At 34.1% G+C, this 24,752-nt stretch overlaps 2 protein-coding genes across 3 annotated transcripts in view; both read left to right on the top strand.

Moving 5' to 3' along the window:
- The window catches only part of LOC124437488 (pleckstrin homology domain-containing family G member 4B-like), a 65,166-nt gene that overhangs the window by 7,583 nt on the left and 32,831 nt on the right, over positions 1-24,752 (top strand). The window contains exon 1 of one of the 2 annotated variants that reach the window (XM_046987456.1): positions 3,015-3,119. The exons of the other annotated variant lie outside the window; for it this stretch is intronic. Coding sequence (XP_046843412.1) covers positions 3,018-3,119 — 102 coding nt within the window. The 5' untranslated portion in view covers positions 3,015-3,017. Of the gene's footprint in view, positions 1-3,014; positions 3,120-24,752 lie in introns of those variants that run through there. 2 annotated transcript variants of the gene reach the window in all.
- Positions 15,249-17,305, top strand: LOC124437489. The gene is made up of 2 exons (XM_046987457.1): positions 15,249-15,700; positions 16,772-17,305. The coding sequence occupies exons 1-2, from the start codon at positions 15,346-15,348 to the stop codon at positions 17,116-17,118; spliced, it is 702 nt and encodes a 233-aa protein (XP_046843413.1). The 5' UTR covers positions 15,249-15,345; the 3' UTR covers positions 17,119-17,305.

Raw genomic sequence — 24,752 nt, 5'->3', positions numbered from 1 at the left:
AACATTTTTATTTTCTTTTTTACCATTCAGGCATGTATATGCATATAAAACTTTCTACACATTCTTGTTATTGAAAATATCAAACCTAAATTATTTATTCTGAGCAAATTATTTAATTTGTGCTTGTAACATGTGTCAATTTCTGACTGATTTTCGTAATATGCCTGTTCTATTACAATACATCCATAGATCGAGTATGATATCGCTGTATTTGCCACGAACTAAGCCACACTATCGCAGATTGTGCTGTAATACGATATTTAGATGTAAATTCCAGTACTTAAGCCTTCGTCGCTGCTGATGCTTTCAAATCGAGCTACACTTGAAATCAATTTTACGGCGATGTATTGGCGTATTCTGCAATTTTTTCTTACAAACTATAGTCACAATGATTTATTTCATAAATAGTGCAAAAAAGTTGATGCAACCTCCGCGATTTGCTAATAATTGCGAGATATTAACTTTGACCACATATTTTCTAATACAACGCCATATTGATTCTCACTACTTTGGGGCTCCGGAAGTAAATTTGCCCGGCTTCAACTTGTATGTCAGTTGCACTATCTCGTGTATTATTAGATCTGTGGGTGTGCACCTTTCATATTCTTGGTTAAAGGGGTGCGGGATAGGTACCAATTTTCCTACAAATATTAATAGACCAAATAATTAAGCCAAAGCAATTGTGATAAGAGTTTAATGGAGTGCACTTTCTAGAAAAATCTTACTGTCACAATATGAAGTTAAGTCATCTGAAAAAACAGTCTGACATTAAACAACAATATGGAGCCATCGAAATCTAATACTTACTTCAGCACACCCACCCCTCCCATACAACACTACCGTGGATATGTACATTCCATGACATAGGATTATGATAGTTCTTTCATACGTGTCAAGGACCGCGGAAGATTGATAGTTGAGGGGAGGGAAGGGTGGATTTTGGATTTTTGCGTTTTAGAAGTATTATTATTTTTCCCGTTGTTATGTTCCGTATTTATTGCCGAAGTCAATTAACCAATCAAAAAACGACTCAATAAATGTTCAATAAATGTTTATTGAAGCGTTTGACTTTTTTAAAGTTATATTAATTATTTCCTTTTTTTCTCAAAACTTCCAAAAATGATTTTGCCATAAAAGCGAGTAACGTGACGATATTCATGTACTACTTTATTAGTTTCCGTTGAAATCAATGTGAGCCTTCCCCCCGTCAATTATCAATCTTCCACGCTTCCTGCAGTGTGACCATCCGGGGAAGTCTCAATTTTACGGAAATTGCTTGAAATCAATAACATTGCTTCGTTTTCCATCTTTCAGACATTTTTCTCAAATTCTGGAATGAACGAGGAAAAATGGCTACCATGTTACGAGAGATTTGTCACATCTGTGATTCATCTCTCGCAGCTCGACATCAACCTCCACAAAGGGGAATTCTATTTTCACTTGAACCTCACATCGCCCGGCGAGATCATCTTGTAGTATTACGATTCCAAAAAGGTGATGTCATTGCCGCTGACCAAAAGCGAATACGATTGTATATGGGCTTCGAACTGGAATGAACGAAAGTCGAAACAAATGAAGAACAAGTTTCTTTTTTTCAACTGTATTGTGAGAGGCCAAGCAGGCAAAGGGTTTGAACGCAGACCCTGGAGGTACATAATGGCATTTGATACAAGTGGCAGACGGCAAAGCAGCAAGGACTTGAATACGGAGCTGAGCCCGCGGACGAGCAGTGTAAATGCTTTCGTAATGTCCACAGATTTAAGCTCGAAACCATTGACTATACTTGATGCAAACTTCAAAGTCATTCTTAGCCATGTAATCTGAATACCAGGTAAGATGAGAGTTAAAGAATGTGTGTCAACCAAGATGCATTGCGCGCTTTTGTTTGTGTTTACATCGTTTACTTTTTGATTTTGCGGCACAATGAATTCACTTTCGTCACTATACTGTCTAACTTATCTGAAAAATTCACCAAAGAACATTGATTAAAAACTCTAATTTATAATAATATTAATTTATACTAAGCTAACTGTTTGTCTAATTTACATGGACTACAATAACAAAATCTGCTATTTTCTTTACTCACAAGATGGCCGTCACGCCATGATCAACGCGTAATGCATTATGGTTAACATACATTCTTTAAAGTGCCTATATCAGGATCAGGGAAATCACGTCTATAGATAGTTACCAACATCGAAGTTAAGAACATTTGCAATAAATTTGATAGGAAGAAAATTTTGTCTTTATGGGCGTTTGGCTGTACAGAACATGAGTAATTAAGCGGGCCTGGTTACTGTCTACGTCGTACATATAGTAGGGATAATTGAGGGGTGTTAAGGGGGTGTGCACGTGTCATATGGTAAAATATGCAATATCTTTAGTGGATGTCAATTGATCTTATTTCGTTGTGTGATTAGCAAAGACTTTGACCTTCGTAAACTAATGCTACTGCTAATGTTGCAACGTATGACATTTTCCGGTTTAAATTGGTGAAGCGTAATGATTTTAAAGGCAAACGAACTTTTTGGCTTTGGTTAACTTAAATCACGTTTATGGAGAAAGCTGAAGAACCGGTGGTGATCTTGCGATTGTTTGTCGGTCTATCCTGCTTTATGTTGCTTCTGAAAGTCATTGGAATTTGCGATTTCTATGTGTGTGAAGTCTCCTCCATATTCTAGTTGCTACAATTTCTCTTTTCTTGTTCCGATAACCCCATAGTTCAAATGGTTTTATAAGTTTTCATTTGGGTCATGGACTTCGTGATATGTAGGACCACTGACTGGGTTGACATGTACTTTATGTTCACATGTCATTGTAAAAGTTTAGGATCGTAGAGATCGTCAACATTAATGATTTTTTTGAGGAATATGAAACTGGCTTTAAACATAAAAGCAGAAGACTACGAGTTTCAAATTTATGTTGTATTTACATTCAAATATTTCACACCTTTTTATGTTTTTCAACTTTGAATTTCTTCTGTAATCTAATGCTTGTATTTTTCATTTCCATAGGAGATGCAACCAGGTAGCGTTCACATTGCCTACATCCTCGAACGAAAAGATTCACATCTTTTGATGTTCAGTGCTGATAAACTAAAAGGAAAACTTAAATTTCAAGTGAGTTGGGGAATGTTGGGATAGGTGGGTGGAAAGACTCGTGTTGCCCTTTTGCGAAAAGGTTCATGAAAATTTCCGTTTTTAGTTCAAATTGCTGTCGTCTTTTGATGATGTGCTATCTTCCATTTCAATGGATCAAATTTCCACGACCTTCGGCGGAAGCTTTGAGTACGATCACGATGCTTGGCTGCAGTTTCGATTGGTGAGAATTTTATCACGTTGTACGATTGTGTATTTTGATACATACCGTTAACATTGTCACGTTTCTGAAACAATTTGTAATAGACTTTAGACATCTCCATCACATTTTATATTGTACATTTGTTGATAAAATTTTAAAATTTGACACGTGTTGATAACATTGTACATTTTGACACATGTTAATTACTTTGTACATTTTGACACATTTCTAGTTTTTGCTGAAGATTCGTACATTCAGTATAATGCACTATAAAGGCTGAAACACACTAGACAGTCGCTTCAGTCGCGCGTCTAAAGCGAATTGATGCACACGCGTCAGTCGCTTGAGCACTAGAAACACACATGCAGCGACCATAGCGACATTTACCATGAACATTTAACATGGCATTTAACATGGCGAAGATTATTGTTTGTTACAGACAGAGATATCACTTAAACTTTTTATTTTAGCCTTTATTATAGCTACTAATATATGAATATTTACTCAGTACAAACTACTATGTGGAGAAAAGAGAACAAGCCAGTTAAAACACGCCAATATGATCATAGCCCATTACACGAAAAACGTGGATAATCTTATTCTGTGCATTTAGGTTGTGCATTAGGACCCCAGTTTGTAGCTCCTATTGTCCCTATATTATAAGTCATATAAAAACTGAAAGATTCCAGGGTGAATTCACTATATTTTGCCTTCGTTTTCCAAGGTATAATCTATAAATTCCGTATGATGCTTATGACAGGGAATATGATATGCATTTAGGAAGTTAAAATGTATCTATTGGCCAATCAGTGTAAAGCGACTGAAGCGACCAATGTCAAAAGTTCAACATGTTCAACTTTTAAGGCTGAAACACACTAGTCAGTCGCTTCAGTCGCGCGTCCAAAGGGAATTGATGCGCACGCGTCAGTTGCTTGAACGCCAGAAACACACATGCAGCGACCATCGTGACTTTTACTGTGGTGTCTATTGAACATGGCGGAGATTTCTGTTTGTTACAGACACAGACATCACTTAAACTTTTTATTTGGGCCTTTATTATAGCTACTAATATATGAATATTTACTCAGTACAAACTACTATATGAAGATATGATCTTCGCACTTTGCTGGACAATTTAAGCAATCGTCTCAGGAACCTGAAAAAATCAGGTGACTCAACGGGATGAGCCCCGTTTCAAACACCGCACTGCATAAAACATTCATACAAACTACTATGTGGAGAAAAGAGAACAAGCCAGTTAAAACACGCCAATATGATCATAGCCCATTACGCGTATATCGTGGATAATCTTATTCTGTGCATTTAGGTTGTGCATTAGGGTTCCAGTTTGTAGCTCCTATTGTCCCTATTTAATAAGTCATATAAAAACTGAAAGATTGCATTGTGAATTCACTATATATTGCCTTCGTTTTCTAAGGTATAATCAAAAAGCGGTAGTTTTAGACGCGCGACTAAAGCGACTGCCTAGTGTGTTTCTGCCTTTAAAGCGACTAGCTGACGCGACTACGCTATTACCTTAGTAACCACGCAAAGCGGTAGTTTTAGAAGCGCGACTAGAGCGACTGCCTAGTGTGTTTCAGCCTTAAGATGTTCAGCTATGACACAATTCATGTGATATGTTTTTCACAAACCTTCCTTGTGCGTGTTTGTACAATAGTTTGCCTTGATTACGTGCAGTCAAATCTCTCGAAGGATCGAATAAAGCTTTATTTTAATGGGATTTGAAGATTAGTCGACATAGATTTTTATCTATTGAGTTTTTTTCTTTAACCGTTGTAGCTTCATAGAACAGTTTTTTGTTCATCTAACCACACTTGTAAAATGAAACTCTCTCTATTATAAACTTTGAATGCGGAAACGTCTCTAATGTAAACTTGGAATAGAGGAGCGTCTCTAGTATTTATCTTTGAAACTTGTATTTTTAGAAACAAGAACCCTTCATGGAAGGTTGTCGAAGTGCAACAAAGCTGGCTTTGACGGCAATAGATGAACTTGGAATAGGAAAATGTGGTGAAACGGTAGAAGAACGTCAGAGATTGCTCAAAGAACACGATAAAAAAGTGAGCGCCAGCTTTTCAGACAGCCGTCTGTCTGCGTTATAAGTCGAAGGTGAACAACTTGTGTCAGACATACAGCAGACAGATAACTCGAACAAAACACAAGGCTGGAAATATACCATGTAATTTGTCTCGAAATTATATTTCAAAATTAATCAAGTGTTCTCCAAGCTGGAAGTTTTGTATAGAAAACGAAAACGAGAGCTCGAGGATTGTCTACAGTTGAAATGCTTTCAAGAGGAATACGCTAAGGTATGAAATTATTAAGATGTTTGCCCAGTTTACTGGAAGAGTTTTAATACCAAAATATACAATATCTTTGCCGTTGTTATAAAGTAATTTGAAGTGATATTAGTGAATTTGTACTTTTCCTTTTCAAAAACTGTTAAGCTGCTTCGAATCTTTTTGATCTCATCCGCGAGTGGGCCTCAATGGCGTTTGATTGTATTCAAATTAACATAAGAACAACGTTTGTTAGAAATTTCTAAAGAATATTTAACTCCTACTCCAGCTGACATAACTCTGGCTATTGCTAAAAAAACTCCGTCTTCTCCTAAAAAGTTTACATGACCGAATATTGAAGAAATTCGAAACTAGAGAATATTGTCCTTCTAGTGGTTTATATATTGACTGGTTTTCCAAATATTGTTACAACCAAATTTGCAACTTTTGCTTTAAAGTGCCTTTAACACGAAATTTTGCTAGTTAAATTATGTTTGCAATGAATAGAACTTTTGAAATGACATTGTACTTTCTAAAACAGTTAATGCATATCTCTTTCCCTTCGCAAGATATTGAAGTTTTTGTTATTTCCATTTTATCTAACTTGGACGTCATATTGCATAATGAGTTCCCACAATGTTTTAAATACTCTTCAGTTTCCTGACAACTTTATGTCTTATAGCATTAACCATGTCACAACAAAGGGAACTCTGTCCTTGTGAAGTAAAGTATCGTTAAATTTACCTAATACTCCTAGTTCTCACAAGTTAGATAAATCGGACAAAGCAAAAACCTCAATATCTCAAGAAAGAAAAATAATGTGCATAAACTGTTTTAGAATGTCCATTGTCATTTCAAAAGATCTCTTCAATAAAAGTACAACTCAGATTGCAAATTTTTTAGTGTCATGGGCACTTTAAGCGAAGAAAATGCTTTAGTTTATGTAGGACTTGTACTTTGATGAGAAACATCGCCTTGTCTCAGTATCACTTTATCGCAAACAAATTGTTGTTCTTGGACTATATAATTGTCAATACAATAAAGTGACATATTATCTGTCATACAAAAAAAGCGCTATTTCTGGGAAAAGTTTTGGTTGTTCGTCAAGAATAACCTCGTATTTTTATCACACTTTTCCTTGTGTTAGGGAAAATAAAAATTTTTTAATAAATAAGCTATGTACAATTGGCAGTGATTTCGATTTTGATGAACAAAGACTTGACAAAACAACTGGTCAAATCCATACACTGCAGTTTAAAAATTCTGAACAAAAACTAATGCTATAAATTTTCTTTTACCTAGTCTTTAGTAAAATACCAAAGTCATTTATTCTTCAGTAATTTACTATAAAAATCAAAAGCTATAAGAAAATTGAAGGTTTACATATTGAACTTCATATATTCACTGTTCAACTTAATATTAAAAAGTTTAGCTGAGTTATAATGATCTGATTATTTACAAAATATTTTGTGCTTATAAATAATTTTGCTCAAAAGGTAAATTTTCAGCAATGGCGTCTGCTCGTGATTCATTCATTGAAGGAAGATATGTCCATGAGGAACTGCTTCCCATTTTAAAACACTCCACTGATTTAAGTTCTTCACCATTATCATGCACACCTCCCATGACAACAATTGTATCATCTGTTATAACTGCACAACACCTCACTCTCTTTTCCATCATATATGGTAAGAAAGTTATCTTACCTGTATTACAGTCATACATGATAACACTGTTAAAATATTCTGTTTTATAATGACCTCCAAGAAGAACAACTTTATCTCTCCATTGAACTGTTGCCATTTCAGTCAATGGATGAGGTAATGGAGGCATTTCCTTAAATGTAAGAGTCCTTGGATCAAACTCCAAAACACTGGAGAAAACTTTTGTACCTTTTCCCTGTCCTCCAAAAATAAGAACTTTATCATCAACAACAACAGCTCCATGGCACCAACGTGGTTCAGGCATATGACACAACTCTTTTAAAACATGAGATGTTGTACCAGTAACCTGTATTTCACTAATCAAATCTGATTTTCCTTTGCCATCAATGAGTCCTCCAATGTGAAGGACTTTTTGTTTACAAACAACAGTTTGATGATGCCAACATTTATAAGGAAACTCTGTGAGAAATTTTCTCCATGTCAAAGGTGACTGTTTTATATTCAATGTCTCTATTGACTTGCAGCGTAATCCTCCAACAACAAATAAATTATCATTATAAATAAATGATGAAGCATACCAGTGTTCATTTTTCATTGTTGCAATCTCAAACCATTCCTTCTCCTTCCATGAAAATATTTCAGCACTCTTGTACGAAAAGAGGTAGTAACCACCAGCAATCAAAATATCTTCTTTTCCTGAGTTCATCATTCCCTCAATTGATGATGGCAATGTTTTGACATGTTCATCTTTATTCTTCTTTCCCAATATTTGAAGCATCATGTCTTTCATTTCTTTCATTTCTTCAGTCACTGTAGAAAGATTTTGTTGAACGTTTTTTATTTCTTTCCTTGATTCCATCATTTCTTTGGTCACTGTAGAAAGATTTTGTTGAATAATTCTTATTTCTCCTTTGGATTCCATCATTTCTTCTTGTGATCTCGAGTTTTGGTTCGTCAGTGACTCCATTTTTCTAGTTATTTCAGTCAGCTGCGTTTTCTCTTGCTCCTCATGATCAAAATTTCGTTGAATTATTTCTTCAAAGTAATGAGATGCAGTCTTTCTGTATTCACATAACTCAGTTTCATGTTTAATCTTGTCTCGTTTGTTTATCTCCTTGTCACAACGTTCATTAGAACACAACACTGGAGCAAAACCACAATTTTCAACATGTCTTTCAAGATCTTCAACGTTGATAAATTCTGGACAACCGCGATTAGCGTAGTCGCAGCTGATTTTAAACTTAGAAATCAAGTTATTTATAACACGCGCTGGAAGAAGTGTAGCTACAGTCAAATTATCTTGACATTGAGGACATCTTTGTGCATTAACTCGTAGATGTTCTTCAATACAAGAACGACAAAAGATGTGTTCGTCATGCTGACACATTCTTGCACCTTTAACGACGTTGAGACAAATTGCACAGCGAAAATTTTCATCAACAGCATTCTCAAATCTCGATTCATCATAGCTACATTCATAATCATTTGGACGATAAGCCATTTCATTCGTTTTCCCGTATAATTCAGTGTTAAGATTAATTTAGAAAGTGACGAAATTATTTATTTATCGCTACAAGTTAAAGTAATGTAACAGAAGCGCCTACGTGGCCCATTAGTGACACGTTCATTTATAGAAAATTGTGCTTTCATTTAGTAAATTAATTGATTCAATAATAAAAAGACAGTTTGCCTTACAAAAGTAGTCAACTTCAGCGAAACAACCGTATTCCACTAATAACAAAGAGCAGTTTTCAATTTTAGTGACGTGTTCTGTAGAAACTTGATTACTGTTCCGTAGAAAAATGTTACATGTTCCGTAGAAAATTGTACGGTGGCGTGTATCTGCAATTCACAAATTAATATATTCAATGCAACATCTATATTTCAGATGCAAACTTTAACATTACAAAACAAAATTAATGTTTCCAAAGCGCACTAAAGTATTGAAATCTCAATTCAAAGTCTGCCAATGCAAAACAGATGAGTCAAAACTAACTTATTAAAATGTTTCAGTGCAAAATATTTGTTTACCCAATGTAAAATGATTACCGCGCACCAAAGCTAATGCAGGCTCATTCAGAATCAGCAAGTGTGTTTTGGTTTCTAAGTCTTTGCTATCGCCTTTCGTTTTTAATTTGCTATCGTTTGGAGTAATGTTCTGTGCATTTTGCGGAGAAGCGTTGGAGAATAGTTATCAATTTTGCCCATATTGTGGCTCCAAATCACCTACTATATCAAGAGCTGACAATGTTGAGACAAGGTTTACATATTTAACACATACGACACTAGAATTAGCTGTATTACTTTTTGTGTCAATGCGCTGTGCTTTTTGTTATTAGTTTTTTTAATAACCTTTTGAAAAGACTGTATTTCTGGCAATTCTGTTCAAACAATGTTTAATCTGTGAAAGCGAATGCATTACACATTTCAAGTGATTGAAAATAGTCAATTTTATTTCCTACTTTTATAGTTCGATGTTGTGTTGTCATTTTAACGTTATGTAAGTTTAAAAGATAATATTTGCTGTTATTTACTTTCTGCTTTTCATTGAACACACCAACAAAGTAAGCCTAGGTAAATGTAAACAATGCGAATAAAAGTGTTGAATTTGACTAAATTCAAGTACAGTTCATTGTATTAAGTATAAGTTTCTCGTACTACCATTCCACAAACATGATAAAATTGATCATTTGCATTGTCTATATCTGTATTATTTCTTGAGGATTTTATTGCTTGCTTTTTATCATTTTTTGTAAAGTTTTATATAGAGCACGATAGTCCGTTCAATGGATAAAACAATTTCATGTTTTGTTCTGCATGAATAGACGATTACTGGCAACATCATATGATAAAGTTGAATGGTTGAGCCTTATTTTTTATTAAATTAATATTTCTGAAGATTTTACTTATAGTCCGTGATCTGTGGCCGATTTTCTTTCATTCCCGTTGGACACCTCAAGGAAGGTCGTGAAAAATTCAAGACAGAACGACTTTTACATGCTTAACGCAGTTTTACTTCTTGTCATCTCCAAAAAGCTGCAGTTTTTTTGCTATATTACATTAAAATTTTAAAATTTGTAGCTCATTACAATTTCGGAATCCGCCATTTTCCCTAGGAAACTTCATGTTATTTATATTTTGTGTGCTAGTGCCAGACCTAATAGAGAGCTATTCCGCACGATAATACTGGCAACATAAATAAAATGTCTGAAAGATTCCAGAAAGAAATACATATTTCACTCGTGCATTAGGTTGGATTTTAGCAATTGTTGCGAAGATAATATTTTGAAAGTTATAATCGTATTGTGCAAGACAAGGCGCGCTTTTTTTAAAGGTCTGTCTCGAATTCGTCGTCAATGTCATCATCTAAAAACTCCTCTTCCTCAACATCATTGTCGTCATCAATATCTACATTCGTGCATGCAGTACACGACCATACATCTGTGTACTTCACTCCTGCTTTGTTACATGAACAACGTTGGGAGTTACAGCCATGTTGCAGCCAGTCTTACAACCACAATGAACGTTGTCAAGTAGGGAATTCGGCGCTAGGGAATGGTCATCCATACGATTTCAGACTTGCAGTTTCCGTCACTCGTTTGCCACCCATTTTCATCCGGAGGAGTAATATCCATTTGTGGTTGTAAACAGAAAGGCCAAGCGCGGCTTGGTACAAAATGTAAGTTCCATAAACTTCCATTGCTAATCAAGAGTTAGTGTAAATATTGCTAAAGTCATTCTTATTGCATTCTGTATACAACTGAGAGGTATTTTGCTAAAGAAGTTAAAATCTCAGTTAAGAAGCATAAAATCTCAAAACACCAAGCTAGAACTCAACATTATATGATTCTTAGAACAAACTTAGCTACTATTTGTTTACAATATGTCAGAAGTGGTAAACTTTTGTATTTTTCAACAATCTCTTTCATAGGTTGTGATGATTGTTAATCTTCAGTTAAGGCTTTATGCTCAAGATCATGTTTACAATTCAAGAAAGAATATTTTCAGTGAGCCATTTCAGAAGCCAGAAAGCTGGGGTTTTTGCTTGTTGAAACTTGTTTTATTGTAAATTTGATTAGCGAGGACTTTCATAGATAAAAGTTGTCTTTGTCATACCATGAAAAGTGAAAGAGTTCTGGCACATTGATTGAAAAAGTGATCCTGTATATATATTTCTCAACAAAATGTAGTTATGATTCTGATCTATATACTAATTTACTAATTTACTCTGTTGTCCTTTGATAAAAGTTTATAATGTTGATTTAAAATAAAGAATATCTGAATTATTTTTGAAGTCATTCTTTATATAATCAATGCATGGAAACAGCAACTAAAGATGGTTTTGGGACATTGGTATGTAATGGAGACAAGATCCTCTGTTAGAAGTAAGTGAGCAAGCACTTTAATGCTTAGTGTAGGTTCTACAAAACCAAAAAAATGTTGTCCTTCTATATTTAAAAAGAGAAATTTTAGAGTTCTACTCTTCCAAAGTAAAGAATGGACTTCACTTATCCTATGTGGAGTGACCTTGTAGAAAGTGTGGTCAAAACATTGAATCAAAGTAATTCTTGTGTTTAGTGAGTCTAATAGCCTGATAGCAATACTTTTAAAACTTTATTTTGCTCTTGCATCACTTAAAGCAGGTTAATCAGAAAGCATGTACTTTATGGAATCTGTAACATAGCTGTAAGCTGCTAAATGTTTGTTCTACAATTTTACATTTATCTTAGACCTTTGCATAATGATGTGCCTCTTTAAAAGCTTATTAACAAAAATTCTTTAGTGGTAATGATCAATTTCTTACCAAGCTTTAGTGTTTAAGGAAAAATTTATGGAAGATGCGTTGCTATCCTTCGAAAAGTGAAGTTGCGCACGATTTAACCATGAGTTCTTAAAACTGACAAGATTTAGGTCTAAAACAGGCTTCTCTATATGTTGGTACATAAGTGCAAAGGTGAGAGTTTAGGTTTGCTTCCAAAATTTTCGATAGAATTCTTCATTTAAAACTTACATTTTACTTGGACTTTATTAAAGTCTCCTTTTGCCACCTTTCAAGATGGCGCCCGTTAATAAATTTGCCTCACCATGACAACGGCAGTTAGATCAAAGAGTTCCGCACCAAAAATGGCGACATTCAAAATTGAAGGAGCGAGGAATTTTGAAATTCAACCGCGAAATACTAAAAAACTGCAGCTTTTTAGAAGTGACAATAAAAAGAATATCAAACAGCAAGTGACTTTCTATCTATTTTGAAAATTTTGCGACCTTCCTTGAGGTGTCCAACGAAACTCATTTTTAAAGCATATTTTTGAGGGACAGATCACGGACTATTAGACCATGCCGTAAACTTTCCACAAAATTGAACAAATCAACAATCAAGTTACCCAATATCACCGACAATGTTTTAATTATAAGACAAAATCAACAATTATATAACAAAAAACCCGAATGAAGTGCTTTAACTGAAAAGTGGGCAGAAAATTTAAAAAAAGACTTTGTGTTGGTTTCATGCTCACTTGAGCATTTGCTCTTTGAAGTAACCTACATTTGAAAACAAATCACAAATTGTGTGGTTTCACTGTTTTCGGTTAAACAAAGATTAAATTTTTCGAATTAATCTTATGTGAACCAAATTTCCTTTTCAATTTTTAATCACTATATTCTCTCTGGCTATTCCACCCTTTCTACGAGTAAAGAAAAACTTTGCATTTCCTTTTTTTGGCCAAAGTCGACAGTTGGCACGTTTGTCACAATATCGTTTACTATCAATTGTAATTTTCAAATTTCAATAAGCGAAAAAGGAATGGATGCTCACGTGATTACACTGACCTTTTCATATAGCTGGATTGTATAGTCAACAGTGTAAAATTTATTGATGTTATAGGCTATCGATATTTGACACGATTTTTGTAATGTATGGTTTAAATGTTGTTTTAGGTATTAGAGAGGTTACAGGATGTCGGTATGCCTTGTTTGGAAAAACCTGTGGAGATTGCACAGTCGTATGGACAGGCGCTTAGTTACCATGGTAACTTCGAGAAAATCCTGGCACCTGCTAAGGTATTATGGTATGGATTGGGAAGTAAAAACTACAGTAGATTATATCAATTTGTCACAGGAAAAGACATCATCACCAGTAGTTTGTAACCTTTACTTAACCTCCCTTCTTTGTTAAACCTTTCTTTGAAAGGAAACTGGTCCACCTGGAGAAAATCTAAAACTTTGAGCTTAGCGTTGACGAATTCCTGACTGCACAACTTTTCTTAAATATTTTAAGTATTTGTCCCAAAATCATAGAATTTCATTGAAGACTGTACAAATTTATCCCACTTGGTACATAATTCTTTCATGCAATAGATCTTTATCCCAGACGGTACAATTTTATCCATAACGTATAATTTTCAGACATTTCGCGTTTCGTCAAATTTTACATTAGTTATTTCTTTTTTAGAGTTATATACTCCAAGCTCAAGATTTACTAGAGGATGGTAGCAATATAGCTCAGTGGGGAACTGATGATTGCATTGGTGTAATGAAAATGTCAAAGGTACTGAAGACGAGACTGATCAATTCACTACAGCACTAGACGAAAGACGTGTCGCTCTGGTCACATGATTGGTCTGAGTGCTTGTATCACGTGGTTTCTTGTTGGTATGAATAATTGGTCTGACTGTTAATATCACGTGGTTTCTCGTTTGTCTAAATAATTGGTTTGACTGTTAATATCACGTGATTTCTTCTTCGAGTATTAAATTGGTCTGATTGCTTATGCCACGTGGTTTCTTGTTCGTGTAAAAAATTTTCTGTTTGTTTATATCACGTGGTTTCTCGTTCGTGTATGTGATTGATCTCACTTATTATATAACGTGTTTCTCTTTTAAAATAGTAGCGAGAGACTTGCCGAGCGGAAATCGAATTCGTGTAATAAAAATTAATGCCCAACATAAAGTTCTGATTAGAGCCATTTTTTTTATTTTTTTTTCGTTCTCTTTTGTTCATTCGTCACTACCTACACCGACACATTTTATCTTAGTTTATTGTTAGTTGGTGTAGAGGCTGTCGTTTTCTCTTGTTTATTCATCTCAACGTGCTGTCCTCGTGATTTACCAACTTTGTCGGTCGACGTTGCAATAGCTCGTACGATATTGTTTTACATTAGATTAACCTTGGAAGGCCACAGGTTTTGACAGGTGTTATCTGATTGAAATGTTCAAAACATTCAACACACTATTAAGGCGTGAAATTTTACAATTAGAGCTTAAAGCTTATATATTCAAGTATCTAAAACACATTTTTTTCTCAGCATGCATTGGAAGTTTTCAAACGCAAGGAATACTTTACATTTTATCGATTTTTATCTTTTTTTTGAAATGCATATGTTAAAGTGTATGGTATGCAAATATCAAACCAAAAATTAGCAAGACTGTCTATCACTCTCAGATTAAAGGATAATTATAAATGCGAGGTGGACGGACTGTTTCAAACCTTACTGTTTTTCATGAATTAGCAGTTATTGGAAATTTCCAATATGTAGGAATATAAGCTGGAGTCCCAAAGTTCCATGCGGGGGTTAACTTAGAGGAACTACTTAATGTACCTGTTTGCTTGTCGTACCGCTTCTGGAACTCGAGATCTACTGACTATGTTAGTCGACGTTGGCATAGCATGTACAATATTGTTTTACTTTAGATTAACCTTGGAAGGCCAGAATGGTTTTACCTGATTAAAAGTTTTCAAATATTTTGTAGAATGTATACACTTTTTTCAGGTGTTGAATACATGAAAATAATATTCCTAAACTAATCTCCATCACAGGAAATTGGACGCTTTATTTACAAACAATGGAACGATAAATCTTTAAAAAATTAAATCTTCAATATGTTCAACAATTCTCAGTCTCAGCATGAGTCTACTTAAATCCATGGACGTGTTGAGCATTATTCTTAAGCGCATTTCATCTACAAAGCACATAAATAGCGAAGAACAAACGATATTAGATATTAGATAACAGGAATTGTTCAAGACAACATCTCAAAATAGGAAAAGCATTAAAGACATTTGGTTCACTTCAACTCTCTAACATGATTGTCACGATACTGATCAGCTCACTATACCTTTTCATCCAGTGCAAAGCAACCAGTTGGCCTGATGGAAAATACTGTCTTCCAATGCCTAGAAATGGCATATGTCCTTCGAGATGGAGGTCTGGTCATCGACACCACGACATGGAAGATGACACAGCCAGTGATAACCACAACTGGAAAACGTCTGGTTGGGTGCCCAAAAATTCCAATCTGCCCAATAATCTTCAATGGTCCTTTTGCTGCAATGCCAATTGCAGTCAGAGGAACCACGTTAACGAAAGGATATTGTGGCCTTCTGGATCGTATTGCATCTTCAGATGCGGTGGTTCGTGTCCAAGGAATTTTCATGAAGGTGAGAAGATTGTTTGAAAGCATTTAATTCCTAACAAGAATGCAATAAGCTTTTTGAATTTTTTGTCATAGAATATAGAGTTTGTCGTGGTTACAAGTTCACAAACTACCCACAGAGTACTTTAACTGTGAAAAGTCTTCTTTTTCTTTTCACTTCATTTGTGACAGATGCATTGAAAAGATGATCTGTCAACAATGAAATAAGTTAAAAAGATCCTAAACTACTAAAACTTCAAGGATCGTGCAGTCTCGAACGTCCAACAACGGACTTTATGGAATTTAACTTGAGTCCATTTAAAACATGTTTTACAGATTTAAGGTTATTTGTTAAGCAATTTCGATTTCTATTGGTGATTGATTTTACATTTTATTTGGTTTTTTTTAAAGTAAAATATTCTATAAATGTGAATAGACAACACTGTATGGTCTTTCTGTGCCACCATACTCAAGTCCATCTTTAGACATGTTTTATATAGATTCTAGATAGTTTGATATTTTTGAAACGCATTCTCTCATTTATTTTGCAATGATGTCATTATGAATTGTTCCAAACGTTTAAGATGATATCTCTTCATTCAATCTTTTTCAAACACAATTTCCCTACTTGTGTTAAAATGTTGCATTAATATGGAGCATACTGACATTAATAAATTTCTCGTTTGCTTTCCTTGTCTGATTTGATATTGTTTTAAGTAAGTAATTTACACTATAATTTCCTAAAGTATATGGAATGGAAGAACTCAAATCCAAATTTCTTACAGTACTTTTCCTCTTTCGCCATTTCTACATAGTTTTTATCTGTATTTGTATTTAAATACTGCATTTAAATTCAATTAAAATGTATTGTTCTGAAAGATCATTGAGTTGAGAATATTACCTGTTGCATAAACAAATGAAATTGGGAACGAACATTTAACTTTTGAACAAACTTTGCAACTTACGCGTAATATCTAATACTGGCATAGTCTGTGCCACCAATGGATCAAGGAATATTAATAGGTAGCCTGGCAACAGGCGTGCTATCAAAAAATAAATGGACAATGATTATTTAGAAACTGCGTTTTTTTCACAGGCTCCATTTATTGGGACGACGAAGACTCAAGGAACAATAATAAAAAAAGCGGAATGCTTCCTGACGGAACGTATGGTAGAAATACTAAAATATTCTTCTGTTGTCGTCATGATCCCAGACTTCTAACTGGTCTACCCAAGTGTTCTCAAATGATGCTTATGCGATACAAAGGAATTTGCCCTCAATCTGGCGGTTATTCCAGACCAAAAACTGGATTCTTGCAATGGGACACGGAGAACAAGTCCAATGGAGATAAACTCGTCGGTCATTTTCCCGATGGCGAGAAGACATTTAACAGTGGCATAAAGATTGAATTTTGTTCATACACTTCAATTGGTACATGTTAAATTAACATGTTGAAAGAACAGCCTTTAATGAAATTAAATCACAAAGATCATAGAATAGGATGATTTTTTTGTGGGGTTTCTAAGCATTAGCGAGGTCACCCAATTTTGTAGGATTTAGTCGTAAACAAAATTATGTATATCTTTAATGTGTCAGATTAAAATGAATAATAAAATGCTCAGTCGTTCACGCATTGTATTAAATTTTTTTTTGCCTAAAAGATTGCGATTAATGACAACATTGATGTTGGTGTAATGGTGTTACAACAAAATTTCTTGCACGTAAAATATATAATGTTCTTGGCATGTGCACTTTTGGTCTAAAATAATACATCCTTATTCGCTGTAACATTTCCGTGACCTATGGTATTTATCTCTTACACAGATTACAGGAACTCCAAGAACAAAGTAGAAACTGACTTTACTTGACTAAAAAGATAACTATCAATGCTTTCAGATTTAGTGATGACCATTAACAAGCAAAAGTTATGTTACGCTAGCATCAAATCCTAAAAAAGGAAAGTATGGATATAATTTGAATTAGTATGAACGATTTGCGACGTTAACACAACCGTCTTTGTCAATGTTTAGTACAGCTCATAGACTTCTTTACAACCATTCAACCGTAGAAAAGCGTCTTCACCGTGTTTTCATAATACATAGTCACAAACTCAGACATGTGTTAGTCTGTGCAGATCGTGTTAGTCTTGTTGCCATTGCATTAGAATATGTATATTACAATGAGCACCACCAGTCATTCTGGTTATCAGTTAAATTATTCATTTTGTGTAATGTCTTGATTGTAGTATATTTGCTTGTTGCATTCATTGTACTTTATGTAACGAAGTATAAATGAGATGAATCAACAATTAAAAGTAGGTATTTAACCTTTATCAAAGAGCTATAATTAAAATGTTTTATAAACTGCTCAACATAATGTCAATCTCATTTGTGTAATAAAAATTAATGCCCAACATAAAGCTTTAATTAGAGCCATAGAAATAGAACAAAAGTTGTAAAATTGAATTTATTGTGACGTTTCGTCTTTAATCAAAACATCTTCAGACAATTAATAGGATGTTAACACAAAATATTATATTTACAAAAAGATCTGTTTCAACTATTTTGAATTATGCTAATTAATCAATTTATACGTTCTAAGAACTTTAATAAACTGATTTATATTCAAGTTAACAAAACAAATACAACCTAACGAGTAATTTCTTTGTTAACAAATACGCGAGCGGTACTGTATATGACTATGAACCGGATGTGACGTAGAAAGAAGAACAGGTACATTGAAGATATAGCTTTTATTGTATTGAATAAAGGGTTATAACAAATCTCAAAAAACTACCCTACAAATTTTGGAGAAGCTTGGGGGAAGCTTGTGATTATTGATTGTGAATGCTGTTTGATCATCCATGAAAATCCCCTTTATCCATAGGTCTCTTATGCATCCACAAACGGTACCAGCGAGAGATTAAAACTAACATAAGAACAACGCTGTTTGTTAGAAATTTCTAGAGAATATTTAACTCCTACTCCAGCTTACATAACTCTGGCTTTTGCTAAAAAAACTTCGGCTTCTCCTAAAAAGTTTACATGACCGAATATTCAAGAAATTCGAAACTAGAGAATGTTGTTCTTCTAGTGGTACTGATATTGACTGGTTTTCCAAATAATGTTACAACCAAATTTGCAACTTTTGCTTTAAAGTTCCTGTAACACGAAACTTTGCTAGTTATGTTTGCAATAAATAGAACTTTTGAAATGACATTGTACTTTCTAAAACAGTTAATGCATATCTCTTTCCCTTCGTAAGATATTGAAGTTTTTTGTTATTTCCATTTTATCTAACATGTGACGTCATATTGCATAATGAGTTTCCACGATGTTTTAAATACTCTTAGTTTCCTGACAACTTTATATGTTATACAATTAACCACGTTACAACAAAGGGAACTCTGTCCTTGTGAAGTAAAGTATCGTTAAATATACCTAATACTCCTAGTTCTCATTATGCAATTTGACGTCACAAGTTAGATAAATCGGACAAAGCAAAAGCCTCAATATCTCAAGTAATAAAAGTGATGTACATAAACTGTTTTAGAATATCCATTGTCATTTCAAAAGATCTCTTCAATGAAAGTACAACTCAGATTGCAAATTTTTCGTGTCATGGGCACTGTAAGCAAAGAAAATTCTTTAGTTTATGTAAGACTTGTACTTCGATGAGAAACATCGCCTTGTCTCAACATCACTTTATCGCAAACAAATTGTCGTTCTTGGACTATATAATTGTCAATACAATAAAGCGACATGTTATCTGTCATACAATAAAAGCTCTATTTCTGTGAAAATTTTTGCTTGTTCATCACCATTAACCTCGTATTTTTATCTTACTTTTCCTGATGTTAGGGAAAATAAAAATTGTTTAATAAATAACTATGTACAATTGGCAGTTATTTCGATTTGGATGAACAAAACGAACTTGACAAAACAGCTGGTCAAATCCATACACTGCAGTTTAAAGATTCTGAACAAAAACTAATGCTATAAATTTTCTTTTACCTCAGTATTTAGTAAAATACTAAAGTCATTTATTTCTTCAGTAATTAACTATAATAATCAAACGCTATAAGAGCATTGAAGGTTTACATATTTAACTTTAAATATTCACTGTTCAACTTAATATTAAAAAGTTTTGCTGAGTTATAATGATCTGATTATTTACAGAATATTTTAAGCTTATACATAATTTTGCGCAAAAGGTAAAACTTCAGCAATGGCAGCATATCGTGGTTCATTCATTGAAGGAAGATATGTCCATGAAGAACTAGTTCCCATTTCGAAACACTCCACAGATTTAAGAATTTCACATTTATCATTCAGACCTCCCATGACAATAATTGTATCACCAGTTATAACTGCACAACACCCGGATCTTTTTCCAACATGGATGGTAAGACTGTAATCTTACCTGTATTACAGTCATACATGATAACACTGTTCAAATATTTTCTTCCATCATAACCTCCAAGAAGAACAACTTGATCTCTCCATTGAACTGTTGCCATTTCAGTCAATGGATGAGGTAATGAGGGCATTTCCTTACATGTAAGAGTCTTTGGATCAAATTCCAAAACACTGGACAAAACTTTGCTATATTTTCCCCATCCTCCAAAAAAAGAACTTTGTCGACAACAACAACAGCTCCATGGTAACACCGTGGTTCAGGCATATGACACAACTCTTTTAAAACATGAGATGTTGTACTAATAATCTTTATTTCATAGATCAAATCTGATTTTCCTTTGCCAATAATGTATCCTCCAATGTGAAAGATTTGTTGTTTACAAACAACAGTTTGATGAAGACGACATTCATAAGGAAGCTCTGTGGGAAATTTCCTCCATGTCAAAGGTGACTGTTTTATATTCAATGTCTCCATTGACGTGCAGCCACCACCTCCAACAACAAATAAATTATCATTGTAAATAAAAGATGAAGCAAAGCTGCGTTTATTTTCTATTGATGCAATGTTACACCATTTCTTCTCCTTCCATGAAAATATTTCAGCACTCTTGAAGGAACCAGACGAGACACCACCAGCAATCAAAATATCTTCTTTTCCTGAGTTCATCATTCCCTCAATTGATGATGGCAATGTTTTAAAATGTTCATTTTTAGTCGTCTTTCTCAATATTTGAAGCAACATGACTTTCATTTCTTTCATTTCTTTGGTCACTGTAGAAAGATTTTGTTGAACATCCATTATTTCTTTTCTTGTTTCCATCATTTCCTTGGTCACTGTAGAAAGATTTTGTTGAATATTTCTTATTTCTCCTTTCGACTCCATCATTTCTCTTTGTGATTTCGCGTTTTGGTTCGTCAGTGACTCCATTTTTCTAGTTATTTCAGTCAGCTGCATTTTCTCTTTTTCCTCATGATCAAAACTTCGTTGAATTATTTCTTTAATCTCTTCAAAGTAGTGAGATGCAGTCTTTCTGTATTCCCATAACTCAGTTTCATGTTTAATCTTGTCTCGTTTGTTTATCTCCTTTTCACAACGTTCATTAGAACACAACACTGGAGCAAAACCACAATTTTGACATGTCGTTCAAGATCTTCAACGTTGATAAATTCAGGACAACCACGATTAGCGTAGTCGCAGCTGATTTTAAACTTAGAAATCAAGTTATTTATAACACGCGCTGGAAGAAGTGTAGCTACCGTCAAATTATTTTGACATCGAGGACATCTTTGTGCATTAACTCGTAGATGTTCTTCAATACATTCACGACAAAAGTTGTGTTGATTATGGCACATTCTGGCATCTTTCATGACATTAAGACAAATTGCACAGCGAAAATTTTCATCAACAGCATTCTTAAATCTCGATTCATCATAGCCACATTCATAATCATTAGGACGATAAGCCATTTCATTCGTCTTCCCGTATACTTCAGTGTTAAGATTAATTTAACAAGTGACGAAATTAATTGTTTATCGCTACAAAATAAAGCTCTAAAATACGTTGAAATTTGCAGTCGACGTTTGATAAACACGGAAGTTAAAAGCGAAGAATAACAACGCCTAGTTTTATATTTTAACATATTTATGTAAAACAAAACCAAGACAAAAAAGATAAAACAAAACAATGCAATGAAGCAGATCTACAAAAGACATGCATAAACAAAAATAGCTACGCAATTCTTACATGTGGTAACCTTCAGTTTTGTGGCCACAAAGTGAAGTAGATTTTTAACCATAGTTTAGATAATATATAATAAATACAATTTTTGTCAAGATTGGATTCAAGATTTTAAAATGTGTTGAATGCTTAGACAAATGACTCAGTAACTCTTACTCTTAAACACTTTCTGCATCTATCGAACGCGTTCGCTCAAACCTCACATCATGGAAAGTGAAGAGTTCTTTAAGAGTTCTTACAAATTTGAACGATAAATGCAATGTCGTTTTCACTAATAACCATTTATTTGCAATAATACTTGTCTTAATTGTCTTTCAAAACAGTTTCCTGACTTACATGAGATGTCATTTATTCAACCGACAAAAGAACACGCTTATGATTTGTGTAATGATTTACATACATACGACACTGGAATTAGTTGTATTACTTTTTGTGTCAATGCGCTGTGCTTTTTGTTATTAATTTTTTTATTAAGGCTGTATTTCTGACGATTCTGTTCAAACAATGTTTAATCTGTGAAAGCGAATGCATCGCACATTTCAAGTGATTGAAAATAGTCAATTTTATTTCCTACTCTTATAGTTCGATGTTGTGTTGTCATTTTGACGTTATGTATGTTTAAAAGATAATATTTGCTGTTATTTAATTTTCCTTTCATTCAACACACCAACAAAGTAAGCCAAGGTAAATGTAAACAATGCGAATAAAAGTGTTGAATTTGACTAAATTCAAGTACAGTTCATCGTATTAAGTATAAGTTTCTCGTACTGCCATGCACAAACATGATAAAATTGATATTTTTGATCACTTGCATTGTCTACATTTGTATTATTTCTTGAGGATTTTATTTCTTACTTTTTATCATTTTTTGTAAAGTTTTATATAGAGCACGATTGTCCGTTAAATGGATAAATCATTTTCATGTTTTGTTCTGCATGAATAAACGATTACTGGGAATATCATATGATGAAGTTGAATGGTTGAGCCTTGTTTTTTTTTTAAATTAATATTTCTGAAGATTTTACTTAGACCATGCCGTAAACTTTCCACAAAATTAAACAAATTAACAATCAAGATACCCAATATCACCGACAATGTTTTAATTATAATACAAAATCAACAATTATTTAATCAAAAAAACCCGAATGAAGTGCTTTCACTGACAAGTGGGCAGAAAATTTAAAAAAGAAAAGGACTTTGTGTTGGTTTCATGCTCACTTGAGCATTTGCTCTTTGAAGTAACCTACATTTGAAAACAAATCACAAATTGTGTGGTTTCACTGTTTTCGGTTAAACAAAGATTAAATTTTTGCAATTAATCTTGTGTGAACCAAACTTCCTTTTAAATTTTTAATCACTATATACTCTCTGGCTATTCCACACTTTCTGCGAGTAAACAAAAACTTTGCTTTTCCTTTTTTGGCCAAAGTCGACAGTTGGCACGTTTGTCACAATATCGTTTACTATCAACTGTAATTTTCAAATTTCAATAAGCGAAGAAAGATTGGATGCTCACGTGATTACACTGACCTTTTCATATAGCTGGATTGTATAGTCAACAGTGTAAAATTTATTGATGTTATAGGCTATCCATATTGTTGGGTTTGATGCAGTGGCCATGATAAATAATCACACTGATGTCTGTAGGTTTTATTACATTTATTCCCACACATAGAAGAAAGACTAGCACACGACAACTAACTGATACACATAATGATACAGCTATTTACATACGTGACGCTAAACTATGATTGGTCAGTTTATTTACTCAGCTCTTGTTACAAATAATATCGATTACGTTTACAATCATTTCTATAATTAAACATGTAGGAAGTTAACACACACTTCACAAGATACACATATACACATCACATGAGAGCATAACCTAACATCCCCCCTTGCTCGCAATGTCCTTTTAATTGAAGATTAAATGTTTGAACCTATCTAGCTTGATTTTACTTGCCGCCTTGGTAAATATGTCTGCTAAGTTATCTTCACTTGCAACGTACCTTAAGTTTATCGTGCTGCGCTGCGTTTCACTTCTAATGAAGTGATACTTGATGTCAATATGCTTCGATCTCTTATGAAAAGCTGGATTCTTAGCTAGTTTGATTGCTCCCTGGTTATCGACATTGATAATCGCGCTCCTGCTATCTGAGAATATGCCAATGTCGCAACATAATTGCTTTAAAAACTTACTTTCCTGCACTGCCTCAGCCATAGCTATATATTCTGCTTCAGAAGTAGAAAGTGCAACTACCTGCTGCTTCTTCCTTTTCCAGGATATCAGAGGTCCTCCCTCTGACAATAGAAAAGCGTGTCCAGAATTGCTCTTCCTGTCACTAGCATTTCCCTCCCAATCTGAATCACTGTATCCTACCGATTCTAAAGGGTTCTCGCTCTTTCTAAACGTTAGATTTAATTGTGGTGTCCCCTTAAGCTATCTTAGGACATGCTTTTCTGCATTTAATGATGCAACAGTCGGTTTGGACATGTATTGAGACAGTTTGGTAACTAAATAGTATAAGTCCGGCCTAGTGCCTGTCATAATGTAAATCAGACTCCCAAAAATTCGTCTATACAAGTTAGGATCCTCTAATTCGGGTGAATCCATGCACATTAATTTATCGTGTTCGGGAAGTGACGGTGCCTTTTTGAGTTTGCAATCGGTCATTTCAAATTTTGCCAATATTTTTTCTACGTAACGGCTTTGGCTCATTTCTATTTCGTCATCAGAACACTTAAACTCCATGCCTAAAAACCAATGTAAAATGCCCAAATCTTTCATTTTGAATTGCTTGCAAAGACCCTCTTTTACGCCTTTCAGCAAGATTGAGTTACTTGCAGAAATTATTAAGTCGTCTACCCAAATGATCATGATATTACATTTGTTACGGTCCCCATTTACGAACTTATAATA

Source organism: Xenia sp. Carnegie-2017, unplaced genomic scaffold (assembly GCF_021976095.1).
Source record: "Xenia sp. Carnegie-2017 unplaced genomic scaffold, XeniaSp_v1 HiC_scaffold_16, whole genome shotgun sequence".
NCBI lineage: Eukaryota > Metazoa > Cnidaria > Anthozoa > Malacalcyonacea > Xeniidae > Xenia > Xenia sp. Carnegie-2017.
Note: the sequence above shows the minus strand (reverse complement) of the source record. Positions and strands in the feature narration are given on the sequence as shown.